This window comes from Neomonachus schauinslandi, chromosome 4 (genome assembly GCF_002201575.2).
Source record: "Neomonachus schauinslandi chromosome 4, ASM220157v2, whole genome shotgun sequence".
Classification (NCBI taxonomy): domain Eukaryota; kingdom Metazoa; phylum Chordata; class Mammalia; order Carnivora; family Phocidae; genus Neomonachus; species Neomonachus schauinslandi.
This window is the reverse complement of record NC_058406.1, coordinates 187,024,608-187,051,739: the sequence shown is the minus strand read 5'-3', so window position 1 is coordinate 187,051,739 and position 27,132 is coordinate 187,024,608. Positions and strand designations below refer to the sequence as shown.

General features: G+C 61.7%; 1 protein-coding gene across 1 annotated transcript in view; it reads left to right on the top strand.

The window, feature by feature from the left end:
* The window catches only part of ZC3H3 (zinc finger CCCH-type containing 3), a 91,497-nt gene that overhangs the window by 39,032 nt on the left and 25,333 nt on the right, over positions 1 to 27,132 (top strand). The window contains exon 5 of the mRNA XM_021688501.1: positions 24,357 to 24,541. Within this exon, the coding sequence (XP_021544176.1) occupies positions 24,357 to 24,541 (185 nt within the window). The remainder of the gene's footprint in view (positions 1 to 24,356; positions 24,542 to 27,132) is intronic.

Sequence of the window (27,132 nt, the reverse complement as noted above, 5' to 3'; positions counted from 1 at the left end):
CTAAATCACTGTGATCGGGAGTCATGATCGAGCTAAATTAACTTAAATTAATTTACTTAATAAGAGCCCCAGATCATCGTGAATGAGGTTCAGATTTATTGATTCTTGCTTCTGCCTCCCCTCCTGCAGTCCGCATTCCGGCCCCACGTCCAGCCCCGGCAAGGCCCTGCCTCTCCCCAGGGGTGTGGCTGCTGGGGGTAGCTTTTTGCCAAGGAAGCCCTGGGTTTGGGTTCAGCTGGGCCAGGCTGAGCTTGCTAGGCCCTGCGGGGGTCACCGAGCAGACGCGGGAGCCAGGCCCTGTGGGGTGAGGGCTCCTGGGGAGGGGGGTGGCTGGCTGCGCCCCCTAAGCAGTAGCCACCTGATAACCAGCTGGAATGTCAAGCCCATTAGGTGGAGAACTACCCAGTCAGCAGCAGGACGGGGAGTATGCCTTCACCTCAGTGTGGGAGTTGGGGAGCAGGTGGGGACTGAGAGAGCCATGTGGGCAGGCATGCGAGGTCTGACCTCGGGTCAGGGGGAAGGGGTGGGCTGTGAGGGGAGGCCAGCCTGGGGCTGTGGATGCTACGGGCCAGGCTGAGAACGGACTGAGAGTGGACGGGCCCAGATCCAGCTGCCAACCCTGTACGGCTGCTGTTCCCCACAAGCTCCTCATCCTGGTGAAGACGGTGCTTAGGCCTCTGCCTTGCAGGGAGGGCCGTGGCTGTCTGGGTGTCCTGGCACGGGGGCCCACCTGGGGGTCTGGCGGGTGGGAGTAGTTAGGGCGCTGCCCTGGGGGGCTGTGTGCAGCACTCTCCCAGGCCATGCTGGGTGCCAGACGGCTCAGGTCCCATAGCACTGGCTTGTGCTCGATGGCTGTAGGCTTGGGCCAGGTTCCTGGGTGCTGTCGGCCTTAGAACCTTCCCGTGCATGCAGACACAGCTGAACCGCCCCCCTCAGGATGCCCGCACGTCAGCCGCGGCCATGCGTGGAGGCTTTGCTCAGCGGGGTCTCCGTCTGCCCTGACCCTTTTACCCCAGGCATCTAGGACATAGCTGAGCATAGAGCCCTGGATTCTTGGGGGACCAGGCGCTGGGCTTGGTGGGCCTACAGGGTAGGGTGTGGTGGGTGCTGAGGCCCGAGTGACTCGGGTCCTGGGAAGTGTGTTTGCTGGCGGGCTGGGCTTCCTTTGCCCAAGGTCAGCTGGGCCCTGGGGGGCTGCCTTCTCAGCAGAGCGGCCGCCTGCGGCTGCCTGGCCTCGCTCTTGGCTGCGCACGCCTGGGCTTGGCTTGTCGAGGCAGCAGAAAGGGCCTGTCTCCGGGGCCGGCGGCCAGTCTGGTGCCCACCCACCTGCTGCCTTCAGCTGTGTCAGAGCTGGGGGGCTGCCTCAGTGTGGTCAGCAGGCCCCACGGAGGCTCTGGCCGACTGGCCTTGGCTGTGGCCTTGACCTCTGCCCTGTGCATCTGCAGGTTTTTCAGCTTTTCCCTGGGCAGAAGGAGGGGTTGGGCTGGTGGCTGGGCCCAGGCCAGCATGGGATCAGGGCCGCAGTGGTGAGAAAGGGCTTCTTGCCAGGTAGCCGGCCTGAGCCCAGGGACCGTGAGCCCTCCTTGGACCTCCTGATCGGTACCCACCTCAGAGGGGTACACCCTTGGGGGGTGCAGCAGACAGACCCCAACAGCCCTAGAAGCTTCAGTTGGCAGTGTTGGGGGCCGGTAAACACAGGTGGGAAATAAGGCCAAGAGTGCCAGCGTTGGCATGGGGTGGCCCCGGGTCGCACTCTCCTGCAGACACGCACTGTAGGGAGGAAGCGGTGTGTGCGTGGAAGCGCTGCCTTCCTGGGGGAGCCTGCGGAGCGCCAGTGACCCTGGGCAAGCAGGAAGGCCAGGGGGCAGAACTCTCAGCCTCGCTGCAGCCCGGCCTCCAGAGCAGGGCCGGGTCAGAGCCTGGCTCAGCACCGCCCTGCAGCTAATGGCCAGTGGCCTTGGCGAGTCCCCCCACCCCCAGCCCCCCCCGCCCCGGTCCCAGGGATGACAGCCCTCACTGTTGTTGGGGGATTGCCACGCTCGGTCCTGCGCCACAAGGGGCCTGGCATCAGAATGACTGTGGAGGTAGCAGGGCAACAGCCACCCTTGTCCCCGGAGGCTGGGACCAGGGGAAAAGCAGGCCCCTCCTGGCAAGGATTCTTAACTGCATGCGGGGGCTCTGTCTGCGGTGCCAACTGCCACCTCCTGGCGGGCAGGCTCCTGGCCTCGGGCTGTCTGGACGCAGGGGCAGTGGCTGATGGCCCCAGAGGCCGTGGGCCGCATCGGTTCAGGACCCACCGGAGGCCGGGCTGGGCCCCTAGGACCTCGTACCACTGGTGCCCAGAACCAGCCCTGGGGTGCAGTGGGGGGCGGCAGAGGGTCCTGCGAGCGCCCCAGAGGGCTGAGGCTCACGCTGAGCAAAGATTTAATGTTTTGTTCTCAGATCTTGGATTTGCCTTTGCCCTCGGCGGCAGCTTCCAGCAAGGTCATTAATCTGAACTGAAGCTGAAATGTGACTTATATCCCTAAACTGCCTGTCACTTTTTTTCTCTTTCCAAATTCATTTGACACGAAAGCGCGGAGTAAACAGGAGCCGCTGTGCTTAAGCAGATGAGTCTGGAGGCCGCTCCGTCCCGACTACAAATGGTGCTGTCACAGGGCCTGCCGCGCGCAGGGCTGCCTTACTTTATTTTATTTTATTTTTGTGTCTGTGCGGTAAATCTTAAGTAATCTCCGGGTGGTTTGACGAGGTTTGGGCTACGATTTTGAAGGCTCTGAAATGTTTTTCCGAAGTGACATCTCATTAAAGAGGAATTCAGCCTGAGGATGGGCAGCATCCCCTCGGGGGTGGCCGTGGGGTCCCCCATGCCCCCTTCACACCCACCCCCAGGGCATCGTGAGCCAGCCGCGGCCCCCCTCTGCCGTCCATCTGCCCCGAGACCGGGTTATTGGGCACAGCTCTTGAAGCCCGGCACACTTGAGCAACAGACGTGTATCCTCTCCGTTCTGGAGGCTGGGCGTCAGGTCAGGGTCCGGGCCACGGAGAGCTGCTTTCTCACCGCATCCTCATGCAGCAGAGACAGCGCTCCGGTGTCTCTCCTCTTTTTGTGGGGCACCAGTCACATCGTGGGGACCTCATCCTCGTGACTGTCTAACCCTGAGCCCTTGCCAGATGCCCACCTCCAGACACCATCCCACTGGGGTTAGGGTTTCAACAGAGGAATTGGGGGGGGCACAACATATGATCTGTTCGGGGAGTGCCTGCTCATCCCCAGACCTGCCCTGACCAGGCCAATGGAACTGGGGCTCCCGCAGCCTCCTGCCCTGCCCTGAAGGCTGTGGCAGTGAGAGGAGCTCTGGGTGAGCCCTCACGTGGGGGGGTGCCCCCCCATGTCATGGCCACACCCCAGGTCCTGCTCTGTGTCTGGTGAGGGCCCTGCTTGGTGGTGAACACATGGGCCCCTCCTGCTCAGCCCAGGCCAGGACCTGTGAGGGGCTAGTAGAGAGCCTGGTGCTAGGCGGTGGGGCTCCCCGAAAGACAGGGGTGCCATCATCCTGTGCCAGGTGCCCGCTTTGCCCACAGCGTTCCCCTCCCAGCAGGAGGCAAGCAGTTAAGTGAAGCAGGTACCTCCATGGGGTGGTCAGTGCTGGGAAGGGTAGACGGGGGCTCAGGACGCCCAGAGAAGGCCACTCTAGGGGTGGGGCAGCTATGGTCGGTGTGGGCCAGGCTGCGAGCGCCTTTCGCGGGGGCCTGGGAAGGGGCCCAGAATGTCTTGCTCAGGGGGAGGGTGGCATTGAAGTTGGGGCCTGGAGCCCTGCCACTGGGCTGGCGGGGGTGTAGCGATCCATCAGGGGGGCTGCAGCCCTTCTGCCTGTCAAACCCCCTTCCCAGGCTGTGACCGCTTTGTTCGGGGGCCAGGGCATGTGCCGTGGCCGACCTTGATCTTGACCTGGCTGGCATGTTCCTTGGGGTGCCCGCCTGCCCCCGGCCTTCCCTCTGACATGGTGTCTGGGAAGCCATTCACCGTGCCCGACTCTACCTACCCTGTGCCCCCAGCTGCCCTGTGAGGGCAGCCTCTGTCCCAGCAGCCTGAGAAGGGTGCCGCCAGGCACAGCTTCCATGGTCCACGAACGTGCTGAGTGACCGTGGCCAACGCAGCGAGATTTTGAATTGGTTCTGTCACAAACGAAAGTGTCCACTTCAAGTGAAGAGAGCTGTCTGGCTACTTTCACATGAGGTCCAGCTGAGGTCTGGGTGTGGGATGCCCCCTCCAGGCCTGGCCTGCTCTGTGCGGCGGGCCGTTGGGGCTGTCCTGGTTTCCTGTCAGACGCAGGGAAGGCCTGGCCTGGATGCTTCTGGGGTTCTGCCCAGCTGGCTGCCTGTGGAAGGGAGAGCGCTTTTTCCGAAGGAGCCCCTGACAGGTGCTGTGGGGACCGCTCTCTGCCCCGCATGGGGCTTTCCTTGCTTGACTCAGGCGCGGGTGTGTGCCCATGTGTGGCTGCCTGGGCTACGTGTGCATGACCCCCACGAATGGCCCATCCCGTGGGCCCCTGCTCAATGGTGACTGGAGAACCCACAGGCCCCTGACCCTCTCCAGCCAGGGATAGGGTGGGGGCTTCACCATCCACATCTGGGGTTCCTAGTACTGATGGGAATGGCCAGGCCTGTGTGAGGTAGGGAGCTGCTGCCAGGGTCCGAGGGGAGCCCCTGGTCCTCACCTCCGTGTCCGTGGTCCCTTCAGAGGGCAGTGAGGAGAGTGAGGTGAGAGCCCCCCACCTGGTCAGGGGCTCTGATTACACAGTGGTACTCTTGGTGCGAGGGGCCCCTAAACACACCGGCGGGGTTCTAGGCCCTGCGCGCTGTGGGAGATGGCCTGCAACCCGGGCTAGAACTAGGGGGCGGTTTAGGTCCTGGCTCTTAACTGGGTGGTACTTGAGCGGTCTCTCTCTCCCTGGTTCCTGCTGTTGAAGGACAGGTCAGTCCCTGGCAGAACAGGGGGGGCCCCCAGGCCAGCGGCTCCAGCGGCTCCTTGTCTGGCCACAGTCTGAGGTCTGTGGAGGCTGCCCCAGGTCAGGTCACTGCCTGTCTGGAAGTCGTGGCCCAGTAGGGGACAGACCCTGAGTAGGCACTTGCAGAAGTGTCCCCAAGCCAGCGTGCTGACACGTCCAGCCCGCCTGGGAGGTGTGCATCTCGCCCTGGCCTGGCGCTGGTGAGCGGGAGGTGGCCAGGCCCGGGGAGGGGGGCTGGTCTCCCCTGGCGGAGGAAATGGCACTCACAGCATGAAGCCTGAGCGGCAGGCAAGGCAGGTTCAAGTGCAGAGGCTTGATTAGGCCTTGGGCTGCAGGGGCTGGTGATACCCAGAGCCCATTGGGCAGCCTCGACTCGGCCGTGCTGGGCAAGCAGCGGGTGACCCTGGCTCAGCTCCCGCTGCAGGGCATCCGGCCACCCAGAGCCGTGCTGACCACAGCGTGCATCTGTCTCTGGCCAGGCTGGCAGACGGTCACGGCTGGGCTGTGGCTTGCCTCAGGCGGATGTGCTCTGTGGCTGGCGGCCGGCTCAGTTTCTTGCGTTTAGTTTTTTTAGGTTACTTGGTTTCGATATACTTTTGTATGTAGAGAAAAGTTGCAAAAATTGTATTCTTCACCTAAATTCACTGACCACTTACACTTTGCCCCATCTGCTGTGTCATTTCCCCCTCCGTTCGTATGCAACCGTTTGGGTGGAGACTTGGTGCCCCTTACTGGCCACTGCAGTGCGCCCCCATGGCGTTTGGGGGTGCGTCCTTTTACAGTCATGGAGTCCGCCCTCAGCCTTGCTCCCTTTCATGACCCTGACGATTTGGAGAACAGGGGCCAGGTGCTTCGTGCAGCATCCCTGGGCTTAGAGGCCTCCGTGTACGTGAGGAGACTCAGATTCGCCATTTCAGTAGGCATGCCGAGGAAGCGCTGGGCAGCCCCCTCCCTGCGGCCTGGGGGACCTGGCGTCTGGCTGCCTGGTTCCGGTGTGAGCCTGAGCGCCTGGCTGATGGCCCGGGCTGGTCACTCCAGGTGTTTGTGGAGAGGCCTGTCGATCTGTGCAGAGGACCGCGTTCCTTATTGGGCTTCGCCCACGCCTTCTAGACCCTTCAAGATTTCTGACCCTTTCTCCTTTTTTTATCAGCCGGAGGGTGTCCTGCCAAGAGCCACTGTCCCTTATCCCCCATTGCTTTGTATATTCATTTGGTTATTTCTAACAGTGGGGACTCCAGATTCTTACTTTATCTGATAGGCTATAATCTGTTCTCATTGTGATTCATTTTGACCCTCAGGGCTTTGTCCCATGCGGCCTGTGGAAGCCCCTTTGAGTGGCCTGGGCCCTTTCTACGTGGCTCCCTCGTGGCTTCCAGGCTCACCTGGAACTTTCCCTCACCCAGCTTGGAGCTAGCCACCTGTCTGCAGAACCTGGCTCCTGGTTGTGAGGTGGCTCTCAGCTGCTCTCAGTCCCCCACTGCGAGGGTCTTGTGGCCCTGGGGTGACGGGGGTGCGTGGAAGGGGAGTCCCGTGGGGGCTGTGCATCTCTGCTTCCAGGCCCTGTGGAGTCCGAATCTTTGTGTCTGCACACATAGCTGTCTCTGGGTTGGAGCCCTGGAACGCCTGCGATATCGCTGTTCCAGCTCCACGCACTGCTCCCTTCTGCTTTCCTGGGGCGGGGGGAGGGGGTACTTGTGACTCTTCCCTGACAGGGACACCTGGTCCCTCATCCTCAGTATGTGCACTCACTAGAGCTCCACGTTTGTTTACAGGGCTTTGTTCGGTAAAATTTACATCCGGTGAGATGCATGAAGCCAAGCGTACGGCTCTTTGAGTTTTGACGAATGCATGCACCTGTGTGGCTCGGCCTCTGTTAAGGTCAGGACGCTCCACCACCCAGAGTGCTCTCGTGCTCTCCCCGTCACCAGCCCGCACCCAGGATGCCTGTTCTGTCTGCCCCGCGGACTTGCCGGGCTTGATCTGGAGTGTCCCATGCGTTGAACAGCGCGCTCCCTCTCCCGCGGGGTCGGCCCCGTGGCTCCCGCGCCCTTGTGCGCTGGCACTTCACTTTTTATTGCCGAGTGTCTTTCGTGGTTTGCCCCACACTTGTTTATTAGCTCTCCGCTCAGTGGACGTGTGAGTTAGTCCCACTTCGGAGAACCCCGGACTAAGGCTGCTGTTCCCGCCTGGCCCTCTGGAGACCAGTGTCCTCAGCCTGGTGTGCGTCCAGGAGGGGGGCCGCGGGGGCACAGGAAGGTGCGCGTCCAGCTCTTCCCAGAGCGGGGGTGCCCTTTCTGTCCCCATGACAGCGCTTGGTGTTACGGTCTTTTTAATTTTCTTATTTTCCGTGTGGGAGCATCTCGCCATGGTTTGATCTACGTTTCCCTGACTGGCCGTGATGCGGAGCACTCATTCATGGGCTTACTTAGGGCCCTGTGGGCTCCTTGGCCCATTTTTAAGTTGGTCTGTCCTTCGTTCTCAAGCCACAGGAGTGCGTGGAACTTGTGTGTGTCACCTGCTTGGATGCGGCCTTGTTTCCTGTGTAGGAGTCTCGGGGGCTCAGCCCCTGCGGCTGCTGGCTGCCGGTCTCAGCCCCTTGTTCAGAGGGCAGCGTTTAGACACCCCCCTCCCCAGGGGACTCCACTGTGTGCCCCTGTCCCAGAAGTGCCCCCAGGAACCCTGTAGGCTTTGGTGTCCCTGGGGGCCCTGGAGCTCCCGAGGGGAAGCCTGGCCTTCCTAGACCTCTGTGGTCCTGTGCAGGGCAGCGCAGGCTCCTGCTTTGTGCTTTCAGACAGGGCGCGTTTGCCGGACCCGCTCCTCCACCCTCACTCACATCTGCCCCTCACCGGCCCCGGCCCTGGCCCGGCCAGAGAACAGCCTTTCCTCCACCTGTGGGGGACACCCAGTGGCTACCACCCGCCCTGTCCCATTGCTAGGTCAAGAAATGAGAGCAGGAGGTGGGCCTGGGGGTGACAGGGTGGTTGCCGGCTTGGAGCCGAGGCTCCTCTGGGCCTCCGTGCTGGTGGGCCCCAGGCAGGGTTCTGGGTGAGAGCCCGTGGGGGTGGCCCTGGGCCCCGCCCACTTCCCCATGCAATGCTGAAGCAGGTCTTCTCCGGCAGGTTTTTTAGAATTTTATTTTATGAGAACAGGCGGTTACAGCTCCCCAAGTGCCGTAAAAGTTAATGTGATGGCCTCCCTGCGCCTCTGCTCGTTTTTATAATTTTTTATTTTATGAAACAGGACAGGGAGCTTAGTGACTTATTACTATTCATTTCGTTTCAATGCAGTAAATATTGATTCAGTTGGGGGTTTTCAATTTAAACCACTCGGCGATTATATAAAATATTACTGGCCTCTGAAATTATGCTTACCGATCTCTTTGGCTGCTCATTAAGGAAGGAGTGCAATTGTAGGTCCCTTTGCCTTCATCATTCTAATAAATGGGCTGAGGTGCATTTCTGCTCGGGAGGTGCTACAGAAACTGCTGGTGGGGGCCTGACAGCAAGGATGCAACTCTTCACTTGGAAGTCGGTTCAAAGCGCGCCTGCCTTATTTATCTATTTCTGCGTCTGTTTGAAGCAGGCGGGCCTTTCAGCTGTCAGCAGCCTCGTGGCAGCAGGGCTGAGCACGTCCTCCTGAGGCCGGAACACCTGCGCCAGCTCCTTGGCAGAGTGTGGGGAGGGGCCAGAGCTTGGTTGGGCTCGTGGGGCCTTGACCCCTCGCCCACTCGATGGAAGGTAAGGGAGGGAGACCAACCTTGCCACAGCCCCGTTGGCCCCGATGGACGCTGTCAGAGACACCTGGTCTCCCTCTGGAACCTCATCTGGAAGAGGCGGACCTTTTCCGGGTGATGCTAGCGCCCAGCCCCTTGCTGGCAGAGCTGGGCCTGGGATACAGGGCCCTGAGGAGCGAGGAGAGGGCCCCTGGGTGCTGGGGTCTGGCTGGCACACAGGCCGAGACGGGCCCCATTGCCTTCCTGTCGTCTGCACTCGTGGTCAAACACCTGCCCAGTGTTGGGTGGCACATGGAAGCCCCCTCTGGCATCAGGCCCTCAGGACCCCAGCAACAGGCCAGCTGGTCCCTCTAGGTCCAGGATCCTGTCCCCACCTGTGTGGACACCCCTAGGATGGCCCCATGAAATGAGTGTAGGACAGTGAGAGGGTCAGGAGTGAGGGTGTGGAGCGCCCAGGGGAGGCTGCCCTTGGCTGGGCCACCACAATGCCACATGGCAGGGGTGCACCTCAGCCACACTCCCAGCTGCTTCCTCCTTGGCTCTCCCAGGCACTGGCACTGGGGGGAGGGGGGCCTTGGCCTCAGTTGGAGGATGTTGGCGTGGGCGGGCGCGGGTGTCTGGCATGGTGGGGGGCCCGGATGGGGCTGAATTGCCATCCCCCTGTCAGTCTGAGCCCTCTGGCCTGCCCTCCTTAGTGATCACATGGCCCCTGTGACATGCCCCCCGCCCCCACCCATACGGTGTTGTGTCACTGCTTCCTCCCTGGCCGTGGGGACTGCTTGTGTCTGGCCTAGGGTCACAGGCATTGTGGCCGGAGTATTTGTGGTGAGACCACGTTTCGGAGGTGGCACCCGGGCTCAGTCTGTGAACGGCATGGGAGGAGAGGGGCCCCAGGACAGGCGTGATGCTGAGGCCCTTGTGGGAAGGGAGGGGGGCAGACATCAGAGCCCCCCCTCCCACCTTTGCTCCATCTCAGGCTGGGATCTGCCCATCATGTTGGGCTGGTCACCTCCCTCTCTGGGCCCATGGGGAGCTGGTCCCCGGTATCTGTGTCCCAGAGGCCATGCTGCTGGGTAGGAGGCCTGGTGGGGCCAGAGCCACAAGTGGGCAGGCCTGGGAAGGTCTCTGGCCCTGCTGGCGTCATGTCTGTGGCTGTGTCTCTGACCCGCCAGCCTCTGGCTGCTCGGTCTCTGCTCTGTGCCCTTCCTCTGCCACTGCCTCCACGTGTCTGTGTCCTTCCCATTGCTGCTCTCCTTGTCCCTGTTTCTCCACGGACATGTGTCCCCCTATCTTGCTCCCATTGCCTGGTGCTCTTTGTCTCTTGGTGTGGGATGCTGCATCCTGGCACCTTGGGATGCCATGGGTTCCAGGAACACGGTTCCCTTCTTTGCCGGGAAGCCAGGACAAGTGGGTACCCTGGGCTCTCCGGCCTCCATGCACACGGGCGTCACGGTGGCCGTGAGGCGGGTTCCAGCTCCTCTGGCAGCCTTCCTGCCTCCCCACCCCTGATGGGCCCGCCTCTCACCGGCCACCTCCTATCCCTGACGTGCGCGCGCGCGGGCCCTGGGCCATCTGCCCCTGGGCGGCCATGCTGGCCAGCTCGCTCCCCCTTTCCTGGGCCGGCCTGTCTCGCCTGTTCTAGTGCCCTGTGTCTTGATCTGTGTGACATACAGATGGCTTCTTTGCCCTTTGGAAGTTGGCTTGAGTGGCTGAGGCCTGCCAGGCAGCTTTCAGGCCAGCCCACTGGGGGACGCAGTGGGAAAGGGGCCGGGCAGGCAGGCGCCTCGCCCGTGGGGGCAAACCCTGAGGGGGACAGGACCCTGTGAGAGCTGCCACTCTGCCTCAGCAAAACCACAGGCCAGGCTGTGGTCTCCTGGGGGCCAGTGGTCACAGCACAGTGGCTCGCGGAGGAAGAGACCCATCGGCCAGGGCTGGTGTTTCAGGACCGAATGAGAGAGAGCGTCCCATTGGTTTGCCGGAGGGAAGCTTCATTCTGGAAATAGCAGGGTCGTCGGGAAGGAAGCATCAGAAAGTCCTGTTAAGTTTCTCCCCGTGGAACCCTGGGAAGATTCCCCTCAGGCTGTGCCTGGACCCCCTGGCCACGCCAGGCCAGCACCGAGGGCCCTCCTGTGATAGGACTGGTCACCCCTGATGTCCCTGGAGATGAGGAGCAGAGGAAGCTGAAAATACTGCCTCTGACAGGAAGAAATAAAATGTCCTTGTCACCCAGCGGTACTGGGTGCCTTAACACAATCAAACAGCATTTTAAATACCACTTCTATCCTGGTTTTAGAGGTGGTAGTAAAGCATCGCTCAGATAATCAATATCATATTTAACTCTTTGCATATATCAAGCCTTCAGCCTGCTCTTACCCCAAAACACGATTCCCTTCTCAGGGCTGGGCCAAGGCCTCTGAAGGCCGGTGAGGGAGACGTTCCTCTGGGGGTTGGGGGAGCCTCACAGCTGCTGAGGACCACGCTAAAGAGCCCTGGCAAGCAAGTGCTCACTCAGGCCCCTGGCCACCACCTCGGCCCCGGACCCTACTTTGTGGCACCACCCCAGTTCTGGCTACCAGCATCTGCCCTGCCCTGTCACCCGCAGGGGCACCCAGAGAGATGCTGGGCTTTGGGACACGTGTCTTTGCCCTGCTATGGTCCTGGCAGTGAGCCTCACCCCTCCCTCCCTGCTGCCTGCCTTTCTTCTGTACTCACCCCCCCTCCCACCCGTGTGGCCCTCCGTGAGCCCCTCCTTCCTGGGGCCTTCCCTTGCCCTTCTGGGCTCTGACCAGGGTCAGAGCTGCTGAGCTAGGCTGCAGCGCATCCAGTGCTGGGGCCATCCACCCCCTCTATCTCCTGTCTGGTACCCTTCCAAGGCTGCCTGAGGGTCCCTGCACCACTTCATGTGCAGACTGGGGATGGTTCAGGAATCATGGGGATGGCTGAGAGGTCTTTTGTTTTAAATGCTATGTCTTGGGTCGGTGGGAGCTGCAGTTGCAGAGACCCTCTTGTGTTGGGGACAGGCCCAGTGACCCCTGTCTGCTGGGTAGCTACCGTGGCCGGGGGGCACCCCAACCCCAGCTTCTGCTGAGCCTGACTCTTCCGGGCCCGCACTCCTCTGCCAGGATCTGAACACCAGCAGGCAGGTGCAGAGTGGTTTGATTTTCCTGTGACTTTCCTCCAAGTCAGCAAGGTTTCCCCAGTTGCCCCGCCCACTCCCCAGAGTAAGGAGCCCCGGTTTAATTTGCGGTTAGATGTCTGTTAAGATTGCGTCCACTTCCCAAGTCAGCACTTAATTGGCAAGGCACTTGATTTAACAGCGTGGGAGCCTCCACCGGAAAAATGGCTTGAATAAATCACCGCCTGACGCCAGAAAATAGATATAATCTCAGCATTAACTACATTAATAGTAGCAGGAGCCGAATTAAGAAAGCCATAAAGCATAGGCGGGGGAGCATAAATTATGGCCCGAGCTCTGTCCCCTAGGCGTGCCTCTGCCTGGGGGCGGGGCGGGCGGAGAGGCGGTCCAGTCTCAGCCCCGCCCCCCAGGCCCCGCCCCGCCCCACCGGCCCCGCCCCCGGGCCTCCGGGGGGCGGGGCCGGGAGGCTTAGCTACCCGCCGGTGCCCCCCAGGGCCCCGTTGGGGGTCTGAAGCATTGGGCGCCTGGCACGCGCACGCCCCTCCGCCCCCACTCACCCCACCCCCGGCGCCTACCCCGGGCCTGGCTCTGCCTAGGCGCGTGCCACCCGGTGCTGGCCAGGGCGCTCCCACCTGACCCCCGCTGCCGTCTCCCTGCTGCAGCAGACTGCGGGCTGGAAGGCTTCTTGGAGGAGGCAGACACAGCTCCATCACCAGTTCGTGCCCCTCAGGCCTGGCAGTTGAAAGTGCGCCTCTTCATCGTTGTTTTGTCCACCCCAGTTCTGGCTGCGGGGGCTGCTGCCCTGGGTCTGCCCCCACCCTTCTCAGGGGGAGCCCCCACTGCCACAGACTTTTCCACCCTTTAATGCAGGAGGATGCGATCCAGTTTTAATTTCAATTTTATTCATATTCTTTGTCAAGTTCAACATTTTTTATGTTTATTGTTCTTTGCCTCCAGCCTGTTTCTTACAAGTTTGCAAGACTCGTAAGTATTCAGGGGGTCACTCTTTGTTTTATCAGAGGTGATCCATTGTTTCTCAGTTTGAATTTTGCCTTCCAGTTTTGTTTGTGAGGATTTTTGGCAGATCCTTTTGCTTTTCTGTGTACTTAAATCTGTCCGTCTCTTAAGACTTAGTCTATTGATTTGTTTGGAACAGCCTTCCCCACCCCAAGTTATAGGAGTTCAGTTGTAATTTCTTCTAGTGCTACGGTTTCAAGTTGTACATTTAAAACTTTAATCTACCTGGAATTTATTTGGGAATATGGTGTAAGACTAAAGTTCAGGTTTCATCTTTTTTTTTTTTTTTAAAGATTTTATTTATTTGACAGACACAGTGAGGGAACACAAGCAGGGGGAGTGGGAGAGGGAGAAGCAGGCTTCCCGACTGAGCCACCCAGGCACCCCTCATCTTGTTTAATAATTATCTGGTTGTCTCAAGACCATTTATTAACTATCAGACTTTTTCCATTATTTAAAAATGTCGCCTTTATCATGTACAAATGCTTGTTCCCAAACTTGGCTTTCTGCACAGATCTTCCTCTTTGATTTTCCCTTTGTAAACGTTTGTGGCTTGTATCTTTGGTAGTCAGTTCTGTGGACCTTTTACCTCGCGTACCCGCCCCCCAGGTCAGGCAGGGGTTGCGCACTGCCTGCCCTGCCTCCAGGTCTCCCTTGCGCCCCTCCCAGCACCCCACCTCATCCCACAGATGACCACTCCTCTGGCCTTTCTCAGTTTAGACGGGCTCCACCTCAAGGTTCTCGAGCTCCAGTGGATGGAATCATACAGGAGGTACTGTTTGGTGTCTCACTTCGTTTGCTCACTGTTTGTTACACCGAATCATCCAAACAGACTCATGGGTTGTAACCCTGATCCCCGTGTGGCTGTACACGGAGATGGGGCCTTTACAGAAGTAATCAAGGTTAAATGAAGTCACTGAGGTGGGGCCCTAATCTGATAGAATTGGAGTCCTTGTAAGTAGAGGAAGAGACACCAAAGCTCTCTTGGCCAGCGTATGGAAGAAGGCCTGTGTGAGGACACAGGGAGAAGGTGGGCACCTGCAAGGCAGGAGAGACAGGCCTTACCTGCAGCCAACATGCTGGCACCTTGATCTTGGACTTCTGTGAGAAAATCAGCTTCAGGGCTCCTGGGTGGCTCGGTCATTGAGCGTCGGCCTTCCGCTCAGGTCGTGATCCCAGGGTCCTGGGATCGAGCCCCGCATCGGGCTCCCTGCTCGGCGGGAAGCCTGCTTCTCCCTCTCCCACTCCCCCTGCTTGTGATCCCTCTCTCGCTGTGTCTCTCTCTCTGTCAAATAAGTAAATAAAATCTTAAAAAAAAATGGGCTTCTGTTGTGTAAGCCGCCCGTCTGTGGTGCTGTCCAGCAGCCTGAGCTGGCTGAGACCCTGTTTTTCCCCGGGTCCAGGCACACCGCTGTGGGCAGTGGTAGGGCGTTCTTTTCCCTCGAGCTGTGTGGACATACCACAGTTTAGTCACTGTGCTCACTGACACGTTGACGGCGTATTTCTAGTCTTCGCTGCTCTCTTGTCCTGTTGGGCATGTCGCCCACTGACTCAGAACCCCGGTTTCTGTGGACTTGCTCTGTCAGAGGGTGGGGGTGCCGCGCTGCAGTGGGTAGGGACAGCGCCATGGTGGCTGTCCTCGTCTGCACTCCCCGCGCAGGAGAGCACTCCAGCCTCCCGTGGCCTCGGCAGCGCCTTGTCTTTCCCTCTGTAGCCGTGTGCCATGGGAGTCAACTGGCATCTCACCCAAGCCTTGTTTTTAGACGGGGAGCCAGGGCAGGGAGGGGCCGAGGGAGAGGGAGAATCTCCAGCCGACTCCACACCCACCGTGGAGCCGACACGGGGCTCGATCTCACAAGCCTGAGATCACAACCTGAGCTGAAACCAAGAGTCAGACACTCAACCGACTGAGCCACCAGGTGCCCCAGAGACTTGTTTATTGAAATGAGCACTCGGCCCGGCCAGCGTCCAGGGACTGGAGACGGTGCTGTTTCTGGACCCTGCGTCCTTACCGCTGACTGTCTTTGTCTCTCCTGAGGATTTGTTCTCCCAGATGAATGTTAGAAACCCTGGCTTAGTCTTCCAGCCTTCCCCAGCTGATCAGCCTCCAAACCAGCTGAATTGAATCTTACTCTTCTACCCCGCCTGCTGCAGGGGGGCCTGGCCCAGCCGGCCGGTCGGACGTCCCTCCTGTTCTCCGTGCTGCATGGGCCGGCTGCCGGGTTCCCTCAGTGTGGAAGTGCATGCTGGTTTCCTTCGTGCGTCCTGGCCGGGTCTCGCTGGGGTCTTGGGAGGCTGTTGACTCTGCTGTATCTTCACCTCGCAGTTAGCTACCTGTTCACGTTCTGACTCGAGCTTTCACTGTTGAGCTCGTGGGCCTTTCCCCGATGTTTGTGTGCTGTCTGCATGGCTCACTGAGGACACCAGCCCCTTTCCAGGGAGGCCGGGCTGCACGGTGGCGACGGGGGCCACCTGGGTCTTCCCTCCCCTCACTTCATGAGTCTCCTTAGGTGGCACTGACACATGGGGTCCCTGACGGCCAGGGCTTGCAGCATTCTGTGTGGGTCTATTATGTTTTCACTTCGTCACATGCCCATGGTGTGAGCTGCCCTCCTGCGACCCTCCGCTTGGCTGTGTCCAGACGCTAGGGCCCCTTCCTGACACGTGCGTGGGGGTCACCAGAGGGGCAGGGGTGACTCCTGTGGGATTCTGGGGGTAAGGAGGGCATGCTCTTGCAGGCGGAAGGGGGCCGCGGTGCTGGAAGTGAGGGGCGCTGCACAGATGGAGCTGGAGAGGGGGGTGCAGGCAGCTAGGGCCCTCCGCCCCGGAACAGAGAGGGAGGGCTGGTGGCACGGTGGGGCCGGGCCTGGGCCGGCACCTCAGCTTGGAGCACAGAGTGTGAGGGTGGAGGACCTGAGATGGGTCACCACGCAGGCAAGAGGAGGCCTTGTGAGGGAGGGTGAGGCACCCGCTGCCAGAGGCCAGGACGCCCGGGGCCCTGATAAGACCTGTCCCTCAGGGGAGGGTGGCAGGTGTTGAATGCCAGGGCTCAGCCGGGGCACTCTCTGGCCTAGGTCCCTGCGTCCCTGCTGGTGCGGGTCAGAGCCACAGACACCAGAGTCTCCTGCAGGGAGGGCACAGGAAAGGGCTCACTGTGTGGACAGTGTGCAGGCAGCAGGGGTGGTGAGGAGGCCCAGCCCAGCCCAGCTCTTGCCAGGGACACAGGCTGGAGGTGGAGGCCATCTTGGCAGGTCCAGCTTTGAGGAGGGAGCCTGGGGAAGTGACCCCAGGGTTCAGACGTACAGAGCTCTGGGTCTGGGGGCTTGGGGGGATGTGGAGGGAGGGTGGAGGTTCAGCCTGGTTTGAATGTCCCTGTGGGTGCCCTCAGTCCTGGGCTGTTTTCGGGAGGGTGGTGGACAAGATGGGCCAGGTGGCTTACACAGGCTTCCTTGGGGGCTGTCACCCAAGGAGCCATGAGCCAGGTGGGGTCTTGCCCTCCCACATCTTCCCAGAGAATCCTAGGCAGGAGCTACAATGGTGGTCCTGCAGCCTGAGTTTTGCTCCTCTCTTGGCTCGTCCCTCACATGGAGTTCTGGGGACAAGGGCCATTTTAAGGCTGGAGGAATAGTCAGCCAGGACTCGACGTGTACAGTGAACAGGGTGAAGGGGGCAGGTTGGGGGGGGGGCGGCAAGAGAAACAGGAAGGGAGAGAGGGGAGACAGAGAAGGAGCAGGTGGAGAGAGAGACATGGGGGATGGGCAAGGGAACAGAGGAAGGGCCAGCCGTGCCCCTCACCAGCTGTCATGGGCCAAGGCAGTCCTGGGCTGACAACCCAGACCAGAGGGTGATACCCGGGCGCAAGAGATGGAGGGCCCTGCCCCGGGCCGCCCAGCCTGAGCACCTGCCTGCCGCCCCCTGCGAGCTGGACTCGGGACTGCACAGTGGGGCCGCCGAGGCCCGGTAATACGTGGTTTTTGTGGCTAAGACAGAGAACACCAATAGCTGCAGCTGAAATGGATTTTTAAAAGTGTCATTTTATGGAGAATTTTACTTTCCATCTTGTTTATTAGGCTCTTAAAGGGAAAGCTTGTAATGCATCCATTGATCGAAATACCAATTGAATAGATGTGAGCACATAAAATGGTCCCAGCCCCTCATAATGGAGCCGCGGCATTTGTAATGGGGACAGCAGAGTTAGTGTTGCCCGCCAGCATGCTGGCCGGTCAGGGGCGCCCTGAGTCACTTCTGCTCATTCTTGGGGAGCCGCGGGACGGGGGCCTCTCAGGACGCAGCAGCAGCCTCGGTGCTGAAGCCCCCAGGTGACCCTCCAGGTGACCCTCTAGGTCGGCCCAGGAGCCATGGGAGTCGGCCTCCCCCCCCCCCCCCTTTCCCCCCCCCCCCCAGGGCCACGGTCAGGTGCTCAGCCTCCCCTGTGGGCCAGCCCCTCTCCAGGCGCATCCTGTCCCTGCCGCAAGCCCACCCCCAGGTCACACAGCCCCCCAGGCCTCAGCTCCCACCCAGGCCTGTAGCCCCCCATCTGCTGCGAGATGGCCCCTGGAAGGCTGGGCTGTGGGCCTGCCCCTGCACCAGGGTGGCCTGACTACGAAGGGGGAGGTCAGCACCCAGGGCCAGCTGCCGGGTGTACGGTCCCAGCTGGGCTTGGAGCCCCAGCCCTGACTCACTGGGGGCTTGGCGGCCCCTGGAGCTGGCCGTGGGCCGCATTCGGGAGGGCCTGAGGAGGGCAGGTAGCCACAGTCATCGTGAGGCCTGTGCCGTCCGCTAGGTCCCTGGCCGCTGAGCCCTGTTTCTGAGACCCTTACCTTAGGCCTGCACTTTGGCCATCCCATCCTCTCACCTCCCTCCCTGCTGGTCCTGCGTGGGCCCCTCCCCCGCAGAGCTCTCCCCGCAGACTGCCCAGCATCGCCAGCTCCCCACCCCTGCACTGGCTCCAAGCTGGGTCCTGCTCTGGGGGCAGAGCGCGCGCAGGCTGTGGGGGCCGGGCCCCTTGCGCTCGTGTGGGGGCACATTCGCACCCTCCCGGCTGAGCTGCGCTGAGGCGGCGCCCGTCAGCGTTTCCGTGGAAAGCCCACTTAAGCACTTTGCAGCCTGTCACGGTGGTGACTGGGCCTGACCTACTTGGGATTCGCTGTGCCGAGCCGCCTCCCCCGGGCACTCGGCTTCTGCTGACGGCGCACTCCCTGCTCGCCTCGGAGCTTCGCAGAACCGTGCTCCATTTCCTGAAAAATGCTTCCCCGCTTGTTTTCTCTGCTCCCCAGCCAGCCTGCCCACCTCCTGCACGGTCACCACAGGCTGGATGGCCTGACCGAGAGGCTGCTGGCTCCTTGGCCTCGCACTGACCCTGCCCCAGCCAGCGGGGGTCAGAGGTCGAGCTCTGGCCAGGAGCCTGGCTGAGCCCCTCTGCTAGCAACCCACGACCTTGGCCCTCCACCTCCCCCACCTCCGCCTGCCCAGCCCTGGACAGTGGCCGCAGCCTCCCAGCCTCAGCCCACCCACCCACCATGCTCACGCGCGAGGGTCTTTCCAAGGGTCCGGGCTCCTGGGTGCTTCCCCCAGCAGCGCTGGCTGTGCGTTCATGCCCCTTTGTTCCCAGGGAGCCCCCGCTGCCTGGTCTCCCCGCTGCCTGGTCTCCCTGCCCGTCCTGTGTGTCCTCTCTGCATCTCTCACCTGACCTGAACCCCGAGAGGACCACAGCGTGTGGGATCCCAGGCAGCACGCGGCCCCTCCCTCCTGCTGTCATTCTCCCGGCACAGATTGACAGAGCTCCCCACACCGACGTGGCTCCGAGGTCAGAGGCACTGCAGTGAGCTGCCCCAGGAGCTCCAGGGTGCATTACTACACTGTGCAAGGCCGGGGGCCCATGACAGCAAGCTGTCGGGGGGTCAGGGAAGGCCTCCTGAGGACCTGACGTCTGAGCTTGGTCTCAGAGGTGACCCCAATAACAGGCGTAGGGTATGCATGTGCAGAGGCCCACGCGAGGCCGAGCAGGGCACACACCACGCTCACACACTCCACAGGGCTTCCCAGGAAGCAGAACTGTCCAGTGCGGCCGGAGTCCTGACTGGTCGGGGGCGTGTGGGGACAGTGGCCCATGAGGGCCTGACAGCCCAGCCTGCAGGGTCTCTTGACAGGCTCCCCACAGGGGGCAGTGGGGACAGAGCGTGATCAAGCACGCTGTTTTCAAACGAGCTGCTGGGCTGGGACCCCCCGAGGGAGCCGTAAATCAGGGTGGGGACCGGCCAGCCCGCATCGGGAGCGAGAGAGGGGCCCGCTTAGGTGAGGTGGGTTCCCTTGGTGACTGCAGTCACTGGCTGGCTGAGGGGTCCCAGGGAGGGGAGGGGTCTGTGTGCAAGGTGGGGAGCAGGCTGTAGGGACATCCGGGGTCCAGGAGCCCTCCCTGAAGGGGTTGGGAAGGACCCACCAGCAAAGACGCCTCTGTGCCTGGCAAGTTCCCGCCAGTGACTTCTTGTCTGGGCTCAGGTCCTCTGGTCCTGCACACAGATCTGTGCCCAGCCTTTGTGTGGCCCCTTGGCCTGGCCCTGTCCCCGGGAGGCAGGTCTGTCCCATCTTCTCTGGGTCCACGTGGCCTGGGATGGGCTGGCTGCCTTAGGCCCATGTACACTGTGCTGTTTCTTCAGGAAACCTGAGGACTGAGCGAGTCTGAGTGGGGGCTGGGGTCCACTTGGCTCCAGTGGGGCTGTGCAGGCGGCCTGAGGCGGTGTTTAAAGGTGCTGTTGGACCTGGTGAGGAGGCCTGGGCATCTGGGCACAGCTCCCAGTTTGGGACTTGCCCCATCCAGGGCCTCCCAGAGGTTGGGGCCACCTCCCTTGCCCCTCGTCCCCTCGCGCCTGAGTCTGCTCTTGGTCAGGAGTGAACCACTCCCTGGGCCTTCACCGGACGTGGCCCAGGCAGGCTGCCTGTCCTCACCCCCGGGTCTGGGGTGCAGAGTGCAGCATCCACTGTGGGGCCTCAGGAGGGGCTTGTGTTTGTCAGCTCCTGTGACCAGGGTGGGCTGGGTGCTTGTGCTCACGTGTGCACCTTTGGGAGCTGATCTGCCTGTCCTCACATGCACACCCATGCCCCTGGCTGCCAGGCTGTGTAGCCGACGGCGCCTGGGCTGGGCCCGTCTCACCCTGCAGCCTAAGAAGCAGACCCAGTGGCCGGGGGCACCCTGTGTACAGTGTTGGGGGCTATGTGGACCTGCCGTGGGAAGTGGCCATGGGACGCTCACGGGGGAAGGAGTGTGGGTGTGCAGGGTCGGCCTTCCAAGCCCTTGGAGGGCAGGGGAGCCCCGGCAGACTGGGTGAGCAGACCCTGCAGGCCGAGCAGGGCACACACCACACTCATCCCTGGCTTCCCAGGGAAAGCCTCCCTCAGTCTTGCCCAGACCCTGGCGTCCCCTCCTCCTGGGCATCCGGGCACGGCAGGGCACCTCGCCGGCCTCACCGGCCTCGGGCTGGGACTTGCCAGCTGCCCCCCAACCCCAGGCCTCAGACACGTGGACAGCTTTTCTTTTTATACCTACTTTTGTGGTATGCGTGTCTGTCTCCCCATTACCACTGCTATTCATTGAAAATGTTATCTCCCCCCACCCGTTCTTCGTGCCCCCCGGGGGGGTGGGGGGCCCAGCCCTCACCCTGGTGTAGTCAAGGTTATGGTGATAAATCCTGGGGCATTGTCACTTCTATTCGGAGTAAATTGGCTGGCCGCTTTCGGGCTGAAGGAAAGATAATTTGCTGTAGTATTTCAAATGGATTAGAAATGGATTTGAAGGGAAAGTTCATGCCTCCCATTACAAAGGCGAGAAAGAGGACTATCTTAAGGCACGGTTCCCTCCCTGGCCTTCATTATCCACGCTTAATACCTTTCCTATTTTCCAGCGTTAATGAAATTTCCTGGCGGCGTGGGCCTGCCGGACGGATGGGAGAAGCCTTTAGATCTGAGCCTCCTGTTGTAGAAAAGGAATTACAGGGCCCTCGCCGCGAGGGCAGGAGCGTTCTCCGGGTCCTTGGCCCGGCTATTATCTCATTAATTTTATCCCCTCTTCTCAATACAGTTGGTTTCCAGAGCCTGTCCTCTCCATTAGGGAACAATTGACCGGAGCTCTGTGACACCCACGGCAACGAAAAGCTACAAGGCGGCCTCTTGCCAGCCCGGCGCCCGCCCGGCCCAGGTCCCGAGTCAGCGAGCGGGCCTGGCAGGGGTGAGGGAAGGGCGGAGGAGGCCTGTGCCGCTGCGGGCTGGGCAGGTGGGCCCTTCTGCAGCCCTGGCCCGCCCTGCCCAAGTTCTGTGGGTACATCCACCTCCTCCAGATAGCCCCGCGGCATCACCGGGGTCCACAGCCCCACACCCTCGGGCACGCGGGGTCCCTCAGGCAGGTGCGTGTGCATGGGCCGCAAACGCTGGGCCAGGCGTGAGAAGAGCTGCTAGGCCTCCGAACTGCCCCCATCCATCCCCTCCCCGGTGGCCGACCATTGTCCTGTAATTGCCTTAAAACCCAGGGGTATGGTTTTTGGTGGGAGAAGAGGACAGATCTGTTAGTCCTGTTCCTTCACAAAAGTAACTGTGGGAGTAATCAACAAGGTGCAGGGAAAGAGATGTCACCTGAGATGCGCCTCTTAGCCAAAAAAATAAATCATGAAAGGGACTTCTCTGAAGGAGGGCGTTGGGTATGTCTGGCCCTAGTGCCTAGCCTGGGAGCCAGGAGGGCGTCCCCGGGGCTCGCTCTTCAGGGTGAGCTGGTAACAGCCCCAGACTGAGGCTCCTCGGTGCACGGAGCCGTGGGATGGGCCTGGATGGGACCACCCTCGGGGCTGGAACATAATCTGTCCTGAAGCTTCTAGCTCCTTCTGAACCAAGATCCTGCTGTCCTCCACCTCCGCAGGTCCCTGTCTGGGCCTGGCCACCTCTTTCTGCAGCTTCACCTGTGTGGCTGCCCCTGGGAGTGGTGGTCTGTCCCTGTCTGGCCTCAGCCAGGGGCACATGCCCACAAGTAAGCTTCCTCACCCCTCGAAGGGCTGGGTTTCTGGGGATGTGGGGTCCTGAGATGCTGGGCCCAGGTGGGTAGGTGGGGCGCAGGTCTGGTTGCCCACCTGTCCTCGTGCTTTGTGGTGTCCTGGGTGTGGATGGGGGGTGGGTAGGGGTGGTGGCCCAGGAGGGGAGGGTCCGTGCCCCAAGGGAAGAGGCAGCTAAGAGTGGTGTCCTTGGTCCTGTAAGCGGCTGCTGCATCATCTCGCTGCAGGGCCTGTTGGGAGGTCTGGGGTCTGGTCCTGAGGGACGAGTGTCTTATAGGCATGGGCCGGGCTTGCTGCCGGTCACTCAGCTTCCCAGGGCTGCAGGAGTGGAGGCTGCCCAGGGCTGGCCCTGGCCCAAGTGGGCATATGAAGGGGCAGCTGCCTTGTCAGTGGGGAGACCGCTGAGGGCTCTGGACACCATGGGGCTGGGGCTGTAGGGGGCCTGTTGCCCTCTGGCTGAGCGAGCTGTGGTGGCCCCCAGCCCTAGGTTCAGCTCTCAGCTGTGGGGATTAGGACTCAGGCCAAGCTGTGCCCTGTGCACAGTGACCACAGTCCCCGCAGGGGGCTCACAGGGTTCTGCAGCAGGACCGGCACAGAAGAGGACCCCGCCTGGCCCCACCCTCCTCATACTTTGGCCTGGCCTCTGAGTGAGCCAAGGGGACAAGGCAGGTGCTCACCGGACACATAGATGCCCTGGGACCAGGGTCTGGGGAAAATCTGGAAGTCTGTCTGCCCCCCCAGAGGATCGCTGCCCACCCCACCCTCTTCCTGCCAAGATGCGCCCTGTGTGGGGACAGCTGCAGTCTGTAGGGCGCAGATAGCATGAGCCAGGCCGGCTGGGGCCCCTTGGCAGGACTTTTCCCCAAGATTGGTGTTTGTGAACTTGAATTTTAATTAAGGGAAACTGGGTTAAGTGCTGTTGGGCTATGGCGTCGTCTTCGGCACTCCCCGCCTGGCCTTTGTCCTTACACCGCAGCTTTGGGTCCCCTGAGCACCCGGCTCACTCACGCACAGTCTCTAGCGTGCCCTCAGAGGCTTGCGCTGGCAAGAGTCACCCCCACTTGCAGAGAGACGAAGGCCGAGGCAGCCTTGGGGCCAAGTGGTTGGGGCGGCAACTGCACGCCAGAGCGGGGCTGCTTGAGCCCTAGCACTCAGCTCTGGGCGTGTCCACTGTGGGTGGCCCCCCACCTCCAGCAGCCTATGTGCCAGGATGCCCCGAGGCCTGCCCTGTCCCTGGGGGCCCAGGCCAGAGTCTGCTGCTGCCCCAGACGGAGATGGGGGTCTGTGTGCTCCCTGGGGGAGGGGGCTGCAGGGCCGTGGGGAGAACCCCGCTTCAGCCAGGTCCCCGCGGCCGGTGGTGGTCCCTGCAGTAAGGACTGCTATCCTCACGCCCTGCCCCTCCTGCTGCTTGGAGGCACAAGCACTCAGGCCCAGATTTGCCGCTGGGGTGCAGTGTGCACACTCGGTGGTAATAGCATTACGGCCAGAGTCTGAGCTAACACGGAATTAAGGTCAATTTGCATAAACAAATTACTGCTGAAATGCGTCTTGAGGGGGAAAGGCCCCACGCCCTTCTGGAGTCATGAAGCTGGCTAGTCTCCATGCCAGCCTCCCTGAGTGGGAGGGCCTTGTCCCCTCATTTCGGTGGCAGCCTGCCCATGTGACAGCTGGGGGGAGCGGGTCAGCCAGGACAGCTGCAGGCCCCCAGTTGCTGCTGGTCTGGGGGCCCACAGCCACTGCCCATTGCAGCCGTCGTGTCTTTAGGGGACGTCTCTCGAAGTGGGGGCATGTGGGGCCTCCCCTCCTGACCCACTCTGGTCTGGCCAGGATAGGGCCCAGGAGCTGGTCGGAGGAGAATCTGGAGGGAGGGAGTGGGCAAGTGGCCACTGGGGCCATCCAGGCCCAGGTCTGCCTTCCCGGCCTGGATCATCCACTCAGCTAACCCCAAAGGCTGTCCCAGGCCTCTTCCAGCCCAGGACTTTAAGGCACCTCCAGTCTTTCCCCCAGACAGCTTGCCCGGATGGGGGTCTGTGAGGCCGTCCCCTCCTACTCTCCATGCTGGTCTCCTGTGTGGTGAACAGAGGGGACAGGAGTAGAGCCTGCTGACCCAAAGGCCTGGGTGGCGTGCGCTGGGGCAGCATCTGGGGGAAGATGTTCCCGGGCAGTGGCGATGACCATCAGCCACGGTGTGGACCCTCAGGGGACTTGCCCGTGCACTGGAGCTCCCTCCAGACGCCCTGCCAGAAGGCCAGGGCCTGGACAGTCTCATCCCAGGGGCATACGTGCTGGAAGGGGGAGGCTTGTCCCCCACCCGTGCCCTTTCAGCCCGGCTAGTGGGGTTGAGGGTCCCCTTCGCCTGCAGGGGTGTGGAGGAGGACAGACTGTGGGCCCGTGGGGCTGGACACACCGGAGTTTCCCTGTCTCTGCAGGTCTCTGGTGCTGAACCGCCTGCGCCCCGCTGCCGGGGGTGGGAAGGCCCAGCTCAGCTCTTCTCGGTGGCGGAATAAAGGCTACCGCTGCATCGGGGGCGTCCTGTACAAGGTGTCAGCCAACAAGCTCTCTAAGACCTACGGCCGGCCCGGCGACAGCAGCAGCAGGCCCCTCCTGCGCACAGGTGAGGGTGGGCCCCTAACTCCCCAGCCTGTGTTGTCAGTGGTGGGCGGGGGGCGGAGGCTAGCCGGTGACCGAGGCAGGCGGGCCTGGGGCTCCCATGGAGCAGATGCAAGTGAGTGCTTCCCAAAGGGGCCCATGCCAGGAGGGGAGTCTGTGTTCCTGTTCAGAGCTTACAGAGCCTCTGTGGCTGTCCCCGTCGAAGCTGACGGGCAGCTGGAGCAGGCAGGGCACGGAGGGGGAGGCCTTGCAGCCTCTGCGTCCCCGGGGAAGGCCCCCCCACCCGTGAGCGCACTGCCTCTCGCTTGGCTGAGCAGGCCCTGATTTTCCGTGTTTTGCTCCTGGACAAAGGAGATGAGCCAGGTATGGTAAACACGGCCCTGGCAAGTGAACACCTGGGGCCGCGGCACCCCCTAATCTCATTGGCAGTGCCTCCCAACTGTGTCTGGAGGCAGCCGCCGCCACCTTGCGCGCCCCCGCGGCCTGGGGAAACAGGCCGAGGAGAAGGAAATGCTTTGGATTCGCTTATTATACAAATTAACTAGAAAATATTTTGGTTTCAGTCCAATTTTACCCCCATCCTTTTCTGTTAGGAAAAAAAGGGTGAGGTTGCAGGCAGTATGGGGACTGCAGAGGCCCAGCTGCTCCCAGACCCTGCCCCGCCCACCCAAAGGGGCAGGAGGGAGAAGAGGCGGGGCGCTGGGGCCATCTGTAGGTTGGGGGGCCCCTTCCCGGAAGCCCTTGCCCAGCTGTGTCCCCAGGGCCTCTGTTTGTGGAACTGTGGGGAGGGAGGCATGGGTGCCTGGCTGCCTTTTTCCAGACGGGGTATACGGGGCTCCCTAGGAGAGGCACTAGGGGGCCCGAAGGCCATGGCTGTGCTCTGCCTCTGCGCCTCATTTTCCCCATCCCTTTCTCGAGGGATTAGGCTGTGTGATCCAAGGGCCTTTCTGCCTTGGCCTCAGCTAGCTTGCCAGTGAAGGAGCAGGTCCAGAGCGGCTGGGCCTCCTCACGGGGCCTGCATGAGGCTCAGCCCTCCCCCCACTCTGAGCCTCTGACCCCCAGGGCTCAGCAGGCCCCTGGCATCGGTGTTCATGGTCCGTGAGGCCCCACACAGGGCTGTTGGTCCTTCGCCGAGCAGTCCCTAGGCAGGCTGGTTGTGGAGTGGGTGGAGCCATGGAGGGCTTCTGGGCAGCCTCTCTGCAAAGTGATGTTCTGCCGGCCCCGATGGATGAGGCTTCTCTCTGGGTCACACCCACTGGCCCCAGCCTCCCGCTGGGCCTCCTCAGTGAAAGGCCCTGGCTGGCCTTTCCGATCTATCATCCTTTCTGCCCCCGACTGTCACCCCTGACCCCACAGCCGACCCAGCAGGCAGGACCCAGGCTCTGTTCCCTGCTGTCCTCCTTTGGGAGCTGGATGAAGCTTACTGGGGGGGCGCCCGTTTTGCTGACATTTCCTCAGCCAAGCATGTCGCTGGGCCACGCCCCCTCGAGCACCCTGCCGTCCTGTCCGCCCCAGCCTGCTGTGTGCTGCTTATTCGCATCAGGTCTGAGGGACTCCTCCCTGGCCTGGCCAGATGTCATTGGCCGTCCTGGCACTCACACTGTCCACATGCAGGGACCCGGAAGTGGATTATGGTTTGGGGCCACCCTGGCCCTTGCCAGGACCCTGCTGCTCATATGTCCTGGGCTGCACGGGGGCCCCTCCACATGGACCCTGATCTCCTGTGGGCTGGATGGACCTTTGGGGTATACCTACCACCTGGCCCTTTAAGTCCATGGTGAGAGGAGAGGCACCCCGAGACAGAGAGGAAGAGGCGGGTGCGAACTGCTTGGCAGCTGCTCGAGGGGAGGGTATGAGAGAGGAGAGCCCGAGCTCCTGGGAGAGCCCAGGCTGCACTGCCGCCTTGGGGCAGTAAAGCTGGCGGAGAAAGGGGCCAGCGTTAGGGGCTGTGGGGTGCTCTGTCCCCTCTCCGCAGCACAGGCCTCACCGCACCTGAGCAGGCAGCTGTCCCACGTCTCACTGGGGAGGACACCTTGCCAAGCCCGCTCCCCTGCAGGTGCTGACCTCCACGCAGTGGCGCCTTCCCCCTTCTATCAAGTGCAGTGCTGTGCACGCTGCCCCCCCGCCCCCCGCCGCCTCCAGCCCCACCTCCCCCAGCCTCCTGGCCTCGGGCAGTACAGGGAGGACAGAGGCCTCCAGGGCCAGGCGGGTTCCCAGGAGGCCCCACTCCTTGTCGCTGCTAGGGGGCAGTCCTGGGGCTCAGCCCTCCCAACTTCAGGGCAGGCTGGGGCAGGTAGGTGGGATTGGGAACACGGACCATTGGGTGGCCTGTCCCAGGTATGAGGCAGAGCCAGAGACCACCCCCCACCGCCAGATCCAGCTTCCCAGACCCGCATAAGGGTGCCCTACTCCTTGCTATGAGGGAGGTGGGGTGTTCCCAGCTGCGGGAGTGCCCACTGACCAGCGGCCTCCTTAGACGAATAATTTTTAAAGGAATAAATTTTTTCCTTTGGTGTCAGCAGAACTTTGACTTCAGCAGGAAAGTACAGCCAGACCCTCTTCGGGGGTGGGGGCTCACCTCCTCTCCTCCTGGCT